The 19,836-nt window shown below is 34.7% G+C and overlaps 1 protein-coding gene across 1 annotated transcript in view; it reads left to right on the top strand.

Moving 5' to 3' along the window:
• The first annotated feature begins 652 nt into the window (after positions 1 to 652).
• The window catches only part of LOC129229287 (uncharacterized), a 49,499-nt gene continuing 30,315 nt past the window's right edge, over positions 653 to 19,836 (top strand). Inside the window, exon 1 of the mRNA XM_054863561.1 lies at positions 653 to 788. Within this exon, the coding sequence (XP_054719536.1) occupies positions 747 to 788 (42 nt within the window). The 5' untranslated portion in view covers positions 653 to 746. The remainder of the gene's footprint in view (positions 789 to 19,836) is intronic.

The following is a 19,836-nucleotide window of genomic DNA, read 5'->3' as shown; positions in this document are numbered from 1 at the left end:
TCATGGTTTTAAGAACAAATCAGCCACCGTTTTGAATTTCGCAAGGAAATAGTTTCTGAATTCGTCAGTAAAACTTAAATGTTAGGAAACTGTGATTTTCGAGTTTAAAAGTTAAAATAGAAATTTATTAATCAAAACTCAAATGAAATATGGGTTTATTTAACAACCTTTTCCTCGTGTCATAATCCGACAATGTTCCTAATTTAAACCGCTCATTTTACAACATCTCATTAACATTATTTTGGATTTTGCATTAATTGGCTTGAAAATGTGAAAGACATTTTACGATTTTAGACATTTATTATTCAAAGTATATGAGTGCAAAATATTTACGAACTCAAAAGTAGATTAATTTGTCGCAAGAAATCCTGAAAACACTAAAAAATAAAGCCATGAAAATTTTGTTGGTGAGGAGTAAAAATTTTTCAATTTCCGGAGCCCTCTCTAAAAGTTATTTTTGTATCCGCTAACTCTTTCACCGTTTGCGCAGAAAACGCTTCGAAAAATGGCATCCAGAGAGCCGCACGTGTACTGAAACCGAAACACGAGGAGCCAGCATTCCTTGGCGAGATTTTCCCCTCGAGGCATAGAAGCGACGTTGGGAGAGCCGTCGCCCGTGGATGTTGTGATTTTTGATTGGAGCGGCCCGCTCTCTACGTCAGTTCGGAGATCAACAGGTTTCTGACGGACTCTCATTTATTTATACCGGTGTATAGTTTCGTCTTCCAAAAGCTCCAAACGCCGAAATGGACACCCAGCTTCATCCTGCCGAGAACTTCACTTCAGAGGTAAGTCACCCTTCTCAAAGATTCCGTTTATTGCGAAATGAGATTTGATCAAACTACCAAAATTCAAATGATTTTACTGCATTTTAATGTCGAGTACCCAACACAGTGAAATCCCGTTATAACGAACTTCAAAGGGACGACAAATTTTGTTCGTTGTTTTGGCATTAAAGCAATATGATGGGAATTAAATCGGGACTGAAAATTTATTTCGTTGAACTGAGATAGTTCGTTGTATTGGTATTCGTAGTAACGGGATTTCACTGTAATTTATTTTCTTATGCGTAATACCTATAAGCATGTATTTTTCAATTTTATGAATGTTAGACAAAATCCACCCATATAGAGTAAAATGTTTACGCAACACACACAAAAGAAAAAAATGTTGCAAAAAATAACGAAATTTTCATGAAAGTTATAATGATTCTAATGATTGTAACTAAATCTTTTGATTTGTTACAAGTTAGTTACTTGTAAATAGGGATGCACCGAATATTCGGTTGGTGTTCTGTATACTGTCCATTCAGCAGACAAACCGAATATTCGGTGTAGCTGAATACTTTAATGAGGGGTGCTCATTTTAACTTTGTTCTTTAACATTTTTCTTCAATCTTGTAACGCATTACTTTAACCTTACCGTCACCTACTCATTTAATTATGAATCAATTACCAGGAAAAAATTATTCTCATAATATTAAGTGTTCATTATTGTATGTAAATTAACAGCAATTTGTTTATATAAAGTATGCAGCTTTTCATAATATATATTTGATTAAACACTTGGGTATCAATTCTTACAGTATTTTAAATTCTGAAGTTTTACTCTATGAAATATTAAATATTGTTTAAAAGCAAACTAAATTAATGATTTTAATCAAAGTTAAATAATCATTCGATACACTAAACTAATTCTCTGATTAAATTGAACTTGTTCCACAATCCACTTCTCTTCACGTTCATTATATGTTCTTGGCAGGGAGGGGTCCTTTGGGATCCGAAAATCTTGGGCAGACAACATTCTAAAACATTCTGAAAAGATTTTTTTTATCAATGATTTGAGTATGGATATTTGAAGATTTTTTACGGGGGGGGGGGGGGGGGGCGAGCTTCCTCATAGTTTCAGAAAATTTCAGTCTTCAGAAAATTTTACATTGTCCACTATCACCCTTGTTTCTTGGACGCTCTGATCTTTGCTTATTCGCAGCACTGTTTTTTTTTAAATCTCTGAATGATGTTGAAAACATTAGACTAACTCAATTTCAAGATTTTTCCTATACAGTGAACTTATTTTCCACTTTTCCCAATAACTTATTACCAAATTTTGCTATCAATAAATCTTTGTTTCTCGCAATTTTTTTTTTCTTTTTTGAACTGTATATTAGTTAAATTCTTCAATTCAAAAGTGTCTCAATACTCTTTTGACCCTTTCTTACATTTTAGTTGCATTTCAAAAATTAGATAAATATATAATCCTAAGGTACCATTCAATTTTTCCTCATATACTGTACGCTAAATGTGAAAACATTTCACGATTCATTTTGTTTTGATGGGATAAATGTTTTTATAAATAGTTTTACAGCATGCCCAGTGACACCCCGATTGGAGGTAGGTCACTGTGACCCTTCCAAAAATTTCCTTATTTGGCAAATTTTGTCTGACAATTCGGGAAAATTGTCATCATTCGGCAAAATTATCATCATTCGACGAAATTCGGAGTTCCATTCGGCAAATTGACTATTTCAGTACTCTCAAAAAATTTAATTTCGGAGCGCCTCTGTGCATGCCAAGTTTCCCAATAGTTTGAATGATCGTATTAAAATTTTTTGATGAGGATTACAATCTTTCAAACTGAAAGGGATACACATTTAGGAACATTTCTTTCAGTAAAAAGCGATGTACTAATTCATATTGAAATCATCCAATATGATAATATAAATGCTCTCCTAAAACTAAGAATTTTTAGCTTTTGATTGGTGTACTAGCGATGTACTAATTCATATTGAAATCATCCAATATGATGATATAAATGCTTTCCTAAAACGAAGAATTTTTTAGCTTTTGATTGGTTTCTGAAATTTGCGATTCAATTTTGAAACACATTTTCGTTCCAATATTGTGCTAACAATGTTTGAAGCGGGCGACGGTTTAGGCATTTTTTCTTCCCGACTTTTGATGAAAATGTATATGAAAATCCTGATTTATTGCTCAATATTGCATTACTTGGACTCGTAACAATAATGCCTATAAAAATATACTGGTCTCTAGATAATTTGCATTTGAATACTTGTAAAATTGAGCACTGTGTAGATATCAGTGCAAATGCAAATACTAGTAGTGTATGCATGATTTTTTGGGGAGAGGGGAAGAGGGTCGAAACCAGACGATCATTTGGGGTAGGAGCAAATGACAATGCATTACATGGGGTGGGAAACTTATGAAATTAACACAGGAAAGTTAAAGAAATGAAGCTTGCCGTTTTTTTTTTAAATTAATATTAAATAAAAAAATAAAGTATAAGAAATGGGGGGGGGGGACAGCAGTCATCGTACAGGATGTTATAGCAAGGAGAATAATTATCGCAAAAATTGGAACTGTAAATAGAATTTCAAGATAACTAGCTGTATGTTCGTTAGGTGATTAATATCACTCGTCAACAAAGATCTTGTCTGCATCCTGGTTCTGAATAGTCAATTCCTACTAATTTTGGGCCGAGAAAATCGAATATGGTAGTGGATTGCTTTTATTAGCTCTTGTTTTCAAGATACATAAATGCCCACTGGAGAAAGATACACAGCAACCACACATTGATTTAAAGGTTATGTTAAAAAGGAAAAAAAATCTTGTGCAATAAATGTTATTAAATAGGTCATGTTTTATTAAACAATGCTTACTTTTCGGAAAGCAGTGGTAGCTTTTGGCTTTTTGCTGTAAACGCTTCATTTTCGATTGCTCTTTGTACGTCAAAGAAGGACCATCTCTTGTAATAATTCATTTGGTGAGCATTAACTCAGTCTAATGACCCTGATATCTGCATTCCATTGTAAAGATATCTTAGTGAAACCTTTCCTCATGCTCACTGTTCATAGCTTTAGTTTTTAAGCAAAATATCGTGGAAGAAGTGAACAAAATAGTTTGAGACACATCAATGGTCACAGAATTTCCGTAGGGATTGCTCGACCAACTGTTTTTAGTTCTCTTCTCCGTTGCTTAGAAATACTTGTAGGGTAGGCTTGGCTTCCTGGGTTTTTTCTTCCCTCGCAAATTTTCCTTCAAAACCAGTGATTTTCATAATTCCGAGTATTTAAATGGTCGTTAAAAATTCTCTCCTTTATCTTAGCTTCAATGTGTCTTGGAAATTTCCCTGTAAGGTATTGGAAAATAGTCTTTGTTCACAGCTTTCACGAAGTTCTTCATTATCCCTAGCAGAACGAGCATGGGTGGAAGCAGAAATAGGTGGGTCTACTAGATGCTGATTTTGAGCATTTCTCATCACAGAATTTAAATTTCTTGAAGTCCATTTCGGTTTCATGCAGTGAGATTTTCTATCCCAACCAGAACCAGGGGTCGAAGTTTAGAAGAGTCAGTCCCATGGGGGTGTTTCAGGAAAAAAGAAAATTAGTGAGACCTCACTATACTCGTTGGCTCTATATCTTGAAAACTAGAGCTAATCTCAACTTTTTATGGTGATTTTCGTGTTTAGCGAGGCAAAATACTTCGAAAATAGCTATTTTTGAGCCGGATGCAATTTTGGTGTCGACTAGTGTATTTGCGCATAAATTCACGGGTTCTTCTCCGAAAACTTAGTTCCAAACATGTAACTTTCGAAAACCTTTGGTGATATCAGGGGGAGAGGAGGTTCAGAAAATATTCCCCAGAAATGTTTCTTTAGAACGTCTAAAACGTGATTGTTGGTCATCTATGGAAGCGTCAAAGGTAAGGGATATGGGTTCAGGAACTCTTCTCCAGTTACTTTTCGATATTGGATTGGAACTTCAAAAGCGCAATTTGAGACTATTTACAACGAAGTTACGAAAAGGAGAGTTTAGGGAATTTCCTCCGGAAAATTTTTGTACTTGGAAATCCTAAAAACGCAATTTTAAGCCTCTTTGACGTTAGGAGATGGTGTCCGGCCACCTTTCTCCCAAAGAAAAACTGAAAGTCTAACTTTTGCTGGTGGAAAACACTTTTAATTGTAGAAAATTAAAAATCTAGAAAATGATAAGAAACTTCATACATTTAAAAAAAACTTGAAACCGAAAGGGGAGAGAGACCCCCCCCCCCCCTGCGTATGCCACTGGTAAATACAACCATTTAGGCAGTAGCGCATCCAAAAACTACCTTCCGGGTACGGTTTTGGGTCATAACAGGCCTTATATGTACATAAACTACAGTAGTAGGAATGGCAATGTGTGTTAAAACCTCTGATTCTGAGAGGACGTTTTCCCCTAAAACTTCCACCTGGCATTTTGGGTAACTTTGAACCACTGTGGGTGCACTTTCCTTGCGCCACTTTCTTATTTTACATTGTATATCTCTCTTCAAATGAAATTGCAGAAGACTCAGTGCTGCATCTGGGCAATTTTCTTGACTTATAATAAGTTTTCTACTTTTCCCGTTTCAAAATAAGTTGAGATCACTCAGCACAGCTGACATCCAAAAATCCAATAGTACTGAAATTATTGTTTAGAGGAAACTATTGACAGTAGGTTTGAAGTCGTTGAAATATCTCCATCAATGTACTATGCAATGTAGTAAGTTATACAAATCTTGTGATGCTGTGGGATTTAAAAATAAGAAGTTTTAAAACAATTAGATATTATATTTTTCTGGTTCAATGTTGCACTACTTCTATTACAGTAATATTTTACATTACATTTGTGACATAGTTCAAATGTTCCATAAATGGTAGGATACATGGTATCTACCTTTATACAGAAGTTTGGTAAGACCTCATTTGAAGTGTGCTGTTCAGTTTTGGTATCCTTATAGTAAGAAAGATATCAATTTACTTGGAAAGATTCAAAGGGAGGGATATAAGGTTCGTAAATGTGCTTTCTAAATCAAATTGATTCCAGGTGTAGAATGCTTTAGTCTTGAGCAAAGGAGAGTAGGGGACATGATAGTTATTTAAGTTTATTAAAATGGAGGACGTATATATGAGCTAAATTTCTGCGCAGATGGCAACACCGGGGGTCAGTTTTAAGCTTTTCATATCCCAAGCTAATCTTGGAATCAGGGAAAATAGCTACTTCAACAGGGTTTTAGGCATTTGGAATAAATGAACAAAAGGAGCTATTGCTTGCAATAAATGGAGTGAATAATTTTAGGAGGATTATTGATCTTCAATGGGGGTTGATAAATTGACTAGGACCAATCTGTCTTGTATAACTTGAACGTTTCATTTTAACGGTTTTTTATAATTTATTTTTTCGTAATTCCTGGTAAATATATAACAGTTGCTTAACAGTAAGTGAGTGTTCCGTCAATTTTGTGTCAATGCATACAGTGATACAGTTAAACAACGGGACAGTTAAAAAATAGAGGATCTCTGCGGATCGAAATTATTTTGAACGGCTAAGTAATTGAATCGTTAGTTTTAAAGTCATCAAAATGAGTGAACCACAAAAAATTCAGATCTCCTGATAGTGTAGTTAGTGCTGTTGACATTAAAGTAACGATTAGTAATTTACTACTTAGTGAGGTTTTTAGATACGTTTTCATTTCTAACGCGTCTGAAAGCTATTATTTGCATGTGCTCGGATTTACGCCTTTAAGGTCACTACATCTTTTAATTAATCTTTTTAAGAATGATTACAAAGTTAAATAAAATAGTTAAACCAGCATAAACGAGAAAAACCGGTTTTTATGAGATGGGTTAAGTATAAACTGTCGATAAAAAAAAATCCATTGACTCTATTTTAAGTAAAACGCTGTCTTTTACACGCAAGCCTGTAACAGAGTGGTATTTTTTCTTTCTATCAAACAAGAGTTCCGACTGAACAACGGAAAATTTCATGACCAATTGAATAAAAGAAAAATAACTTCAACCTGAGGACTATAATCTGTTTCAGTGAAATTTCTTGAATGGTTGTTTTAAAGATCTAAAGTCAAAGTGCAGGAAATACACCGCCAGCTCAGTCAATTCCAGCCGAGGACTGCAGTTTCGTGCTTATTAGCACTCATCAGCCCGGCATAGGAGTGACTGAGCTGGAGATGGAAAACCTCTTAGGCAATTTAGGTTCGCAAGGCAATTGCCTTGCCTTCAATATTCGAGTTGAACCGAACCGTTGCTTCGATCACTCGTCTGGTCAGTGCTAATTCTGTATTAGCTACCAGTTTGTTTGGCACTCTAGGCTTCCTTAAGACGTTTTCCACCTCTAGCTCAGTCACTTCTATGCCGGGCTGATGAGTGCTAATAAGCACGAAACTGCAGTCCTCGACTGGAATTGACTGAGCTGGCGGTGTATTTCCTGTATTTCTGCCTTAGTCCTGGCAATAGGGCGGTAACTTACTGAATAAAGTCAAAATGATTCAGAAAAAAATAATTTAAATACGATGAACAGATTCGCCATGGAGCAATATTTCATTTAAGTGGCTCATATAACACTAAACTATGCTTTCATATGTCTACAAAAAAGTTGAAATATCTTTTCCCTTTTAAAAAGTCAGTCGTTTATCTACTATTCGAAAAAAAGGTAAAATAGCAAACAATTTCATTCGAAGTCAACAGTTTTAAAACTCACAATGTGAAAGTTCTACTTACAACTAGAGGAGCCCAGAACGGTAACGGGTTTGAAATTGGCTCCTCGTGTAAACCCGAAAAAGTTTAGTTTTATGGGACAGTGTTTAAGTGTGTGTGCGGGGGGGGGGGGGGGGCAGGGAGGGGCAAGGGAAGTGGCACAACTCCAAGTTTTGAGGACACGTATGAACCATTGATAAAATCTATAAATTCAATACTCTTTCTTGCCACACAACTCGCGTAAAATTAGCTTACATTACTTATGCGTGGTGGCGTCAAAACTATATAATCAATAGAAACATCACTAAAATTTAATAATTTAGAAGAATGATTTCCGAACTTTAAGCATTAAATTTAACAAAATTTAACCAGTAAACATCACAGGGGTGTGATGTGTGCAAACGAATTGTGTGTGGGCACAATTTGTACATCGCAATGTTCTGTGCAATTGACAATCCTTAATTCAGAAGCACTTAGCCGTTTATTCAAAGCGTTTTCATTGGAACAGTTTGAATGAAAAAGCAACTAATTATATTCAGTTAAAAAGATTGTCCATTCTTTTCTATGGTTGACCTTCAAAATTAAGACCCATATCAGCCTGTTAGATCGTTATTTATTTCTGTTTAAATGCGTCGCAATCTCTTTTCAACGAGACATTTCATCTTCAAAGAGCTGTCAATGAGACAATCGGGCGGTTGTGTAACTTGGTTTTGCCCGAAGCCTGTTTAAATTCTCCCAGATGATATTCTCGTATTCTACTTATCTTTCAAACCGATACTTAAACCTTTATCCCCCCCCCCGTCAATATCCCCTCTTGCTTAGTGCCACAGGGAATGCGTACTTGTTGAAACTTTATGTCACAATGATGGATAAGAAATGTAAGGTATGTTTGAATAAAAGGAAACATAGGGCATGTAGTTGGAAACCAACTCCATTACCACACTTTTGATGAGTTTTGAAACCAAACCGTTAGTAAGTTGGGGAGTTCGAACTATCAAATCGTGCTACTGGTTTGAACTATTTAATCGAACCGTAATCCGAAATTGAATATTCCGATTACAGAATTCATTATGATTTCCACATTTCCTGTACCTAACAGCTTGAACATGGCTAAAATGCACTATAAGTGTTGCGGAAAAGAGAACTGCTTTGTAGTGTAAAATATTGTTCATTAAATAAATATTAAACATAGAATATAAACAGTTTTACAGTAGAAAAATAATTATTTTAATGAACATTCAATACAGTACAGTTCTGCTGCATTGTGTATAATTTGAAAACTAGTCAGTTTTGAAATTTAAAAAAAAAAATCGCCTATTTTCTTCTGAGTTAAAGATGAAATATGTTTTGGCTTCCAAATCTGAAATTTCTGTTCATGAATTTTATGGTTTATCGAACTCCGCTAACGTAATCGTAGTGACGCCAGAGGCACTGACGTCACTGGGGAAAACATCTCAGAAGAGAGCAGATCGAAACGGACTCCGGAGATGTGCGCATAAGCGACACACTGTCTTGTATATTATGTATATAGTTAATGCAGTAATTAGAATAGTAAATTCTAGTGCTATAATGTCTGAATGATCAATTACCATTTACATGACCAGCGAGCATAGGTTCCGTAAATCGAACCATAACCAACTTCATCTTGGCGGCGTTCGTATTAGTGAACGTTCGGATTACAGGAGGACTGGATTCAAGAGATTCTAGTTATAACTGTTTTACATTTAAAAGAAAAGAAGCTAGTAAATACTTTGCGAAAAGTATAACCTATCAAAAACAGATTCCATCTTTCAAAAAAAAAAAAAAAAAAAAAAAAAACTGTTGAAAGGAAAGTCGCTTTTCGATTCGAATACGAGCGTTTTTACGCGTGAAACGTTGACGAATGTATTTCTGAAGGAAAATGGATGCAAATGACTTGAAGCTTTTAACAGGAAACTCTTTTTTCTCATTTCTAGATCACAATTCTTGTTTTTCAAAACATTCTTCGAGCTTCAAAAATCAAAGCAAGTTGATGAATATTTCAATGGAAGAAAATATATTTCTTGTTTCCGTTTTATGACGCGCCCGGGAAAATAAAAACGTGACACTTTAAAGGGAAAGGGGAAAATGTCGAAACCTCGTTTAGTGTGTGACATAAATGGGACTAATTTTTAGCGAGAGAGGAATGATTATTAAATGAAGTGGAAAACTACTTTATTCATTTTGTGACCTTAAAAACTCTTTCATGCTTTTCCCGTAATTATTTACTAATAGTTTCTCAAACATTTACGTCATGCCATAAGGGGTAAATTATTTTACTGTTCATTTAATGTCATTACTACAAATTCAAGCGAAGGTCAAAATTCATTGACAGTTTGATGATGCCTCTTCAAGTAGTAAATGAAGAGTTGCGTCATTTAATGGTTTGGTGGCGTGAATCTTAAACTATGACATCAAATAGCAGTTATTTTTAAAGTAGAGGAATGTGGGGCAAAGAGTGAAGTAGCGGGGGCAAAGTGAAATTGCGAAATATTTACTCTGCTTTCAGCGCACCATATCTGGGAATAGTTTAGCTATGCAGTTACACATGTCGTCTATTCCTGTCAGAAAAAAAAATACCTCTGAAATTCAAAGAATATGATAATAAAAGACATTTTCAAAAATTGATATGAATGTTGTAATATTTTGTTGTAAGTCAAAAATTATTTTTGTTATTACATAATGATAAAGTTATTGCTAACATTTCAATTAATAATTCAGACCTACTAATGCTCGGTGCATTATTTATTTTGTTACTATTAGCTTATTTGTATTTTACATATTTTTTGCAATTAGTCAAGTGCATGCAAAGTGGATGGGGCAAAGTGAAATAGTTTCCTTTCGTTTCCTCATTCAATTATCTACTACATTACTTGCGTATTTATTTATTAATGAACTCATTTATATTCCTTCATTTGATAATTCACCTATTCATTCATTCGCTCATTTTCTTATTCATCCCTATTTTATTCACTCAATTATTTTTCATCACTCATTAATTAATTTATTTATTAATTTATTGTTTCATTATCTTTTTATATACTCATTTTGTTTGATCAAAAATATTTTTTACGATCGAATAGAAAATATTTTATCAGAAATATATTTCATTTTTCACTTTGCCCCATGGAAAAAAAAGTGAAAACATTCCACTTTTTTTTAAAGCACAAATTTAGTGCCAAAAATAAAAAATAACATTTCTATGAAAGTTTTATTTTCGAATACATTGTTCGTTCTTTATGTGCTGTAATTTTCAAAACAAAATTCCAATTTGTCCATTTCGAAAAATCTAGGCCATCTTAGCCATTTCACTTTGCCCCACATTCCCCAACTTAGTAGTCTATAATTGATATCACGCATTTTTTATATATATTTCTCCCCCACCCCGCTTCCCTTTTGTCACCAAGTGCCACACTGAACCTCCCTCCTCCCCTTCCTTTTTCACATGTCATGCTATTTTTTATAAGCATATTTTTATGAAATGATGAATGATGGTACACTTTGTTACCCCTTCCATCTCTCCTGTCACAAACTGTCACAGTTTCATGGAGCCCTGCTCCCCATTCAAAGCGTGAGCGTGACATCATTTGAGTCGATTATTTCAGAAAGGATGCGAGTCCGATGTATTCCCGTAGGACTTACGCCCTTTCTGAAACAATAGATTCACAATACTCGCAATTTACGTCTGACATCGCAATATTTTTTCTTTTTACTCCAGTTTTAATTTTTTTCGCAATAAATGTGTACTATGCAGCTCTTTGTTGAAAATATTGTTATATTTAATCACGTTAACAACCCCGAAACCACCACAAGGAAGTGGTTGCATTTCGTGTCCATTCTGCCTTCCCATCCCTGCAGTTTAGTTATTTACTTATTCGATTTTTCCGAACCGGGGCAAATCTTGAAAATTCCGCCTTACCCATCTTCCTTCAAATTTTATTTTATCGCGTTTACACGAAAATACACACACACTCAAAAATAGCGTGAATTAGTCTCGCCCCAGAAGTTGCCACCAGGGGGCCTAGTTCGGCTTGCTTTCCCTTAGATTCGGTACCGTGCCCCCCCCCCCAGACTACACAGATTAAAATACTGAACATTGATACTATACGTAGTTATCACGATTTACAGCAAAACCATAGCAAAATATATCCGCTATTTGGTATTCCAGATGGCTGCGCCCTCCAAACAAATGCGCCCTGGGCAGTTGCTTGGTCTTTATCAGAGAAAGCGAAAGATTGTGTCGGTTGTTGACCCCGAGAGAAAGTGGTCGTCTGAAGGCCACGGCCTTGGATAGCCGAAACTTCTGGGCCACTCGTTGAACACTAATAATCGAGTGGCTGAAGTGTCGATGGCCGATGCAAAAGCATTTACGCACCTACCTTTCTGCCCGAAGCATCACAACACGATTCAACCTTTCTAGAAGGCCGATAATTCATATTAATCACGAGTTTTTCAATGACAAATTTCATGGCACGTTTTCATTGATGCTCTCGGATAAACACGAAAGTTTGTTTTGAATGTTTGCTTGGATTCGTTTCACATCCCTTGATGGATACTACAATGATACAAAAGTCGATCACATATTTGAATGTTATATTACTACATAGCAGCTATCTTTGAACGATGGAACTGAGGAGATTTATGTGTTAAATTAGGAAGAATTTGTATGAATACATTTTGCAACAAAAACTTGAGTGTGAAAGGTTTTTAAAATTAAAGTAGGAATTTCTTACACTGGAGATGACGGGAGCACGAGGGCAAATAATTTTTACGTCAAAGAATGCCTCAATATGCTCTTTAGGTAGCTATTTAAATTTTTTTTTCTATCATTACACTGTTCGCGTGGTTTCCTCGTTAGATCCATTGAAAGCTAAGAACTGCTTAAAATGGCTTTTAGTCTTAACTGCATGCCACTAACACAGCAAAGTTGCAGTTCAATCAGAAAATCGTACCTCTAGCAGGTATTTTTGTTTCAAAATAATAATTTTTGTGATATAACTGCGCTTGTGTGTTAAGTGAAAGTAAATAGTTAAACAGTGCCAGATTCTTTCATAAGAAGTTATTAAAAATTTGTATCTTCCAACAAGTAATGTGTCTACTTTTTAAAAGTATTTTGATGTACTGCTTCTTAACTTGCGATTTTTAAAGCAACATGTTAAGTTAAATAGCGTTCCCTTAAAACAATTTTCGTGAAAATCTTTTGTTCCAATGTACAGAATGCAATCAAATTTGAACTAATTTGAACACGGCTGAATTTGTAGTCTAAAATAGAGTACAACAATCAGTTTTGAAGTTACAGGTTGTCCGCAAATGTTTTCACGCTTTGAGGGGGGGGGGGTTGAGAATTTGTGACTAGAGGAAGGGCAGGTAGCAAGAAAAAAAATTGCACATTTTTAGTTGAAATATAAAAATTTTTATTGTAACGTTAATGTAATACATGACATGTGACAAGGAAGGAGAAGAGAATAAGGTGAATGCATGACATGTGACAAGGAGAAAAAAAGGGGAAAAGGTGACTGGTGTGACACTTTGTGACAAGTGACGAGAGGAGGTCAAATATGTTCAAAAAAAGGAAATAATTTATAGACAGCCCCTTAGTGTTTATTATCTTATCAATGCGGCTTCTTATTAGAATTTTATTTCAGTAATTTTAAAGAAAAGAACGAAAGTTATGCGTTTAGTAAACAGCAATTTTTGTGTAAATTAGCAAGGTTTTATATTTTTACTGTATATCACAAATGTTCATACAAATTTGCGAATTTTTATCATAATTTCAAACTAAATAACTGATTAAATGAGAAACTTAATAGTTTGCTAGACGTTCATCAAACAACTCAAACCTTTTGCATTGAAATGGCTTGTACCGTGAACTTAAATTTTTGGGAGAAGGAAATTCTCAATTTGCAGAACGAAATTTCACATTTTAACGAAAGTTAAAATACAATTATGCACACATGCCTACATCTAATGAGAAAATGTATCATAGGCAAGAGCAAAAAAAAAGAAAGAAAAAAACTCAATTCCCCACTAGTATGTTTTAATCTGCCGAATCGTCGGACAAAGTGTGCCGAATAAGGAATTTTTTGGGAGGTCGCAGTGACTTCCCATCGGTGTGCCTTAACCCTTACACTCCAGCAACCCTTAAGCACGTGTAGTATGCTTCATCGTTTTGCTTCACCTTTACTAGCAAGAAATGATACTCCTTGTTTAAAAGAATTACTTGCCATAAAGCAGTAATATGAGTAGTAATTACAATACATTGTTTTGAATGAAAACCTCTAAAATAAACAGATTGTCTTCTTGTCTGTCGTTTTCAAGGGACTTTAAAAAGAGGAAGTTATCAATTTGTACGGTGCATATTCATTGAGAAGAGATGTAATGGAGGGAGTGAAGACTTTCATTCGTGAAGCCCAGACCCCAAGTCACGTGACAGATTTTAAAGCAAAGCATTGGAAGAAATCAGGTTTCTTTCGCATGTTTTAGGTAGAAAATGCCAACCATACGTCGTTGATGAGTCATGTGACTTGGGATGTTTGGGTCAGCTTTTGCTAAGCCAATGATTGGAGTTGCTCCCTCCATTTATTCCTGCCCTATGTGCATATTAATTGGTCTTTGTGCATCTGAGTGTGATCCTTGCTTCAAAAAAAAAAAAACTAGTTAAAATAAAATAATAAATCATAATCATAAGTAATGATAGTCATAATTTTATGTCGACTTTAAACACGTTAAAAAGTAGTAGTTAAATAATTTACAGAATGATATTTAAAAAACTTTAACCCAATTCACAAAAAAAAAACTGTTTACTTTTTTCTCCTCTCAATTCTGTTTAGAAGGTTGGTTATTTTTTCTTCTAAAAATAACAATAATAATTTAAACAGTATTTTAAAATTATCTTTTATATGGATGTCTCACTTGCCAAATCGACTAACTCCATAATACAAAAAGGAGAGCATAGTTTTAAAGAAGATTGTGTTATCCATAGGAGTGAATAGGCACTCGTGTTACCCATCACATGGACACATGGTCAGAAATGTATTGAACCAAAACTTTAATATAAATTCACATGCTAAGCATTGACAAAGCACTATTAAAGCTGAAAAGAGGATTTTTTTTTTTTTTTAAAAAGTAGAGTTAATCGATTTGGCGATTGAGGCATCCATATGACGCTAACTGTATTGTTTTCAAACAAAATAAATTTCTTGCGCTGGTATATTTCGTAACTTTTAAACTTGGCGATGACCCAGAATTTACGCAGAACAAACGATATTGTTGGAAAGTGCTTGAGTGCGCAACTATCGGAATTATTATTTCTTTAACTAAATTTAGATACAATTCAAACCTTTAAATGACCATGAAAAATTTTCATAATTTTGAATGAAGTGCTAGCAGTAAGAGTCGGTTTAATACGATTGAAAACATATCTGGTATGGATAATTGCATGATACTTTTGAAGTAGTTATTTCGTTTGTTGAGAAGCTCACACTTCTTAGCCTACTTTCGCGTAAAAATAACAGAAAGAAAATAGCATGAAGGAAGGCTTAATTCATATTTAAGATTGCATGCAATATACCATACAGCTCTTTTATCACATCCACAGACTGCAGTTTCGTTCTTATTAGAACTCATCAGTTCTGAAATAGTGAATAACAGAGCTACCCGTTTGTTGGCGTTCTCTACTTCAATGAGATGACATCTGACTCCAGCTCGGTTATTCACAATTCCAGGCTGATGAATTCAAATAAGAACAAAACTGCAGTCTCTAGATGTCATAACCGGACTGTCTGGTCTATTGCATGTAGTTCTGCCTTAGCCCTGGCTTAGGGCGGTAACTCTCTTACTGCTATATAAAACTGTCGCTCCACTGTTAAATCCAATTCTGAACTCAGTGAAGGATCTGCTCTCATTTTCAAAGAAGTTATCGAGGCAAGAAAGACCTGCTGCGTGCAAAAGCCATTTATCTTTTGAATCATTTTCACTGTTTGGGATATCAGTTGCCGAAGCAGTTGGTGGACTGTGAGTTTGTTGGAAATTCCAATTAGGAACGAAACAAATGTTTGATCTTTCCAGATACGAAACATTCTGTTCTTATCCATCTCTTGTCCGAGGGGGCGCCCTAGGCGGGTCAGCCATTCTTCGGAAAGGAGTCGTCCTTGGACCGATTTCCGGACACAATCGGTACTGCGGAGATCCTTGGCAGAGACCTTGATCAAGCGGCCGAACTCCTTTTTCGACTCTTCAGCTCAATCTCCTCTTCTGACCCGAATGTCGGTCACGTTCGAAAACTTGCGTTGACATTGACTTTTCGTCACTATCAGCAATTACTTTCTCCAGTGAGAATGCTCGGAAATTTCGAGAAGGTGGAAGTCTCGTCTTCGTTTTGTTATGTGTCTGTTTTTCACATGTTGCTCAAAAGTATTTCGTAGTTAATTCTTTTCATTCGTTTTTCAAAACTTAAAGCTTCGTTCGTGTTCTTATTTCGATTAAACTTTTCCAAACTTTAGAAGTTTTATGTCCTTTACTCGTTGACCAACTTCACTTTTATTTTTTTTGGCATTTTTTTCCACTTCCCAACAATCATTTCGCGTAGAACAGCCGCCTACTGAAGCTCTTGCTCAAGAAAAAAAAAAAAAGCCTAGTAGAATCAATCAATCAATCAACCAACCCACTTGTCTAAGCCTTTACCAAAAAGTGCTAGTTAGCTTGACCACGGAGAGATGGCGGGTGAACTCGAAGCGGAAACAGACCACTTCGTTTAGTAAAAGGTAGGATCAGTGACTTTGCTGCTTGCGCGATCTCGCTGATTCTAACAGTTCAAAATGAAGTGGTTCGTTTTCGCTAGCAGTTCACTCGCCATCTCTCCATGATCAAGCTATATCTCCTTACGCATAACGAAAAAATTCATGCAGTCGCAAAGAGGAAAACATCGCACTGCTGAATCATGATTTTGTTTTCTTGTGTTTCACCTATATGTATAAGAAGCGTTCTACGTCCATCACACACAAAAATGTTTAATATTTCGCTTTTCACTTCTGTCTATGGAAAAAACAAAATAAAATCTTCAGCTATAAAAGCTACCTTTTTGTAAATTTCTACCACATTTTGAGGGGTTGGTAAGCCCCTTGCTCTCTTCTTCAGGTCAGGTTTCTCACCTGTTAAGGTAAAATATAGCATCGTCGGTCAAAAAATGAATGATCTGTAAGAAAAAAAGCATTTGAAATTTATATTGAAGCTTTAATGAATTAAATGTGTTGCAAATTTTGAAATAACGTTTCGCGAAAAAAAACCCAACATGAAGGAGTGAAAGGACGGTCAATTTCAAATTAGGTATTATACAAAAAATTATGAAAATCAATTATCAAACCCTAAGAAACACAATCATCGTAGGTTAGTTTCCCATCTTTACTTTTTTGCACCTTGAATTATCAATTCAATATGCCATGCTATTGTTTAATTTTGGCTATTAATTTTTAAAACTCTTAAACCCATTCCAATCAACTTGACTAATGTTTTTAAGATAGCAAGTCATGTTTCTTTCCGAAAGCGATTGAAATTAGGTTTAACCGATAATTTGTAGTTCGCTATTATTAGTTTTTATTATTTATTTATTTATTTTTTGTGCTGTTTGTAATGGCAAGCAATATGAAACACATACAGAGAGCAAAAACTAGTTTGGATATTTTTTAAAATGTTTTTACGGTTACTAGGTTTTTTTATTTACTTACGTTAAAAGTCACGTGCATAACAGGTTCGAACTGGTTGCAATCATTGTTGTTTAAAAACTGAACGTGACCCATCGCGAGAAGTCGTATTCCGGGGTCACGTTTAGTTCCCGCACTCAGTAGAAATAAACCCTCAGGTAGAAATAGTGATCAGAAGTATATTTGCATAAAAGAACAATTTGAAATCAAAAGTGTTTTTGAGGAAAATTCTTTTTTTTTCTGGTAATTATGCGTTCTATATTCGAAGAGTTTTCAACTGAAAGAGTGGTGGAATAATTCGAAAACGACATGTTAAAACATTGAGACAAATTCATACTTAACAATAATAAACAATGTAATCAAGGAATTAATTCATTTCATACGTTCATATTTGTTCCAAAAAAAAGTTCGAAACTTAAAAGCTTAGGTTCTGTCTTCAGCAGTCAAAGTAAAGTAATGGTACTTACATTGATTTCGCATTAAATATTTCGGCATACAATTGCCATCAAAGATGCTTTTAACGCATCTTTTTGCATATTTCACGAATTAAAAATCGTATAATACCCCTTTAAAAGTTTAATCAAGCGTATTTTTAAGTTTCATATTTTGTGTCATTCTTTAGCATCGTAAAAAAATAAGTGGAAAAACAATTCGCTTTTTTTTTTAAATTCTTTATTTGACTGTCTTAATATAGTCATACACTCAAAATTTTAAAAATCAAATTAGTGGACACCACTTCTTTCGTGCTATCTTTCTTTTATCCTAAGAAATTTACTTTTTTTAATGGAATTCATCAATCAGTCAACGCTCTATAGAACGACCTTCTATTACTGCGACCCTTCCGTTATAGCGACTAATGCATGAGGTCCCATTTCCTATTCATAGATGCAATGTTATTTTACTTCTATTAGATCATCGGAACTGAACCTTTCATTCCAATATGACGTCTAAAACTAGGTTTCAATTTTTGTATTATCCTCAGGGCTAACTACTCTAAAACAAAAATTTAAACATTATTATTTTTTAAAGGTAAAATATTTCCATTGAAAATAATTTAGTATAGGGTCAAAGAAGTGATGAAACCGCGCACAAATGGTAGACATCACGAATTATATATATTTTTTTTGGGGGGGGGGAGCGAAAAGCTTCTACAAAGTCAACATGAAGTTTTTATGAAGAGAAAGAAACTAACAAATTTTTTTCCAAATTATTTAGTTATTTTGTTAGTTTTTTTTTATTCATTCTTAAAATGAAGCAAAACTCTGAGAAATCATTCGTGCATTTCAAAAATGACTTAATTACATGCAATACGTTATAACGAGCGTCGACTGTATTATAGTTTTACTTTTTTCTTATATTTAACCTCTCCGAAATGGATTTTGAAGCCAATAACGCAATTTAGAAACATGTGGTTTAATCCACTTGGTTTGATCGTTTTAAATTCACCATCATCCTTCCCATGTTTTCCCCTTATAATTTGTGTATTTAACTATAACATATGTAAGCAAGGGCGCCCATATGGGGGGAGAGTGGGAGCTTGAGCCCCCCCCCTCCTTTGAAATTGAAACTTGCTTGGTTTTAGTGCTTTTTTCATTGCAAAAATATAAAAACGTTTCTTCAGCCATTAATGAATAAGTTATTAAAAATGTCAAATTTTAATGACTCTAATCTGTCCCGAAATCGGTTTCCATGGGGAAAATATCCCTCTAAACCATGGGGAAAATATCTGAGCCTCCCCCCCTTACAATTTTGCATATGAGCGCCCTTGTATGTAAGCGGATTTTAATGCATAGGTCCTACTAGAACTAAATCTGAACCATATATAAGCTCCATTAAATAAAAAACCAACAAACTAAATTTTAGTTAGATTTGGTTGAAATCTAATTAATTCACCCAATTGTAGCTAAGCAAACATCTTGTTTCAGAAATGTGACACTGAAAAAAAAAAAACTTAAATGTTGGGAAATAAAGTATTTTCTGGATCCATGTTAATTTTTTGCTTCTATCAATTTCAGTTCCTAAAAGTAGTACTTTTGACTGAAGGAAACGCCCACATTTTGATTAAAAGTGCAAATACGATAACTGTGCTGAGCACGACAGCATAAAAAGCAGCAATGTGTCGCATGAAATAAATACCTTTGTGCAACAAAGTAACAGTAGAAAACACAACGTCGGATAATGCGCAAATTAGCAAAACTGTTGCAGACACGTGCTGTGGGGTTTCAAGGAACCCTTTCTTCAGCACGAAAAATTGAGCTTTTGGACGTCAAGTCAACCGAGAAATGATCTTTTCTGCTAGCCAGAGTGTGCATACATTTATTTGCATTTAAAATATATTCATAAAAAAAAAAAAAATTTACGAAAAAGAAAAACTTCACAGAAAAAATAAAAGTATCCGAAAAAATATTCGTAGCAAATCCAGCAACGAGAGAGCGTAAATAGCGTTTTCGTGCCAAGATTCCGTTTCGGCAGCAAAACATCCATCGGTAAAATCGAAAGAAGTTTCTTGTACTCATACCTTCAAAATAGATGTCTGCAATATTTTGTAATTTGCGCTTTGATTTGTTCACATGCAAATTAAAACTAAAACACTTAA

Source organism: Uloborus diversus, chromosome 9 (assembly GCF_026930045.1).
Source record: "Uloborus diversus isolate 005 chromosome 9, Udiv.v.3.1, whole genome shotgun sequence".
Lineage (NCBI taxonomy): Eukaryota > Metazoa > Arthropoda > Arachnida > Araneae > Uloboridae > Uloborus > Uloborus diversus.
This window is presented reverse-complemented; position numbering and strand designations above follow the sequence as displayed.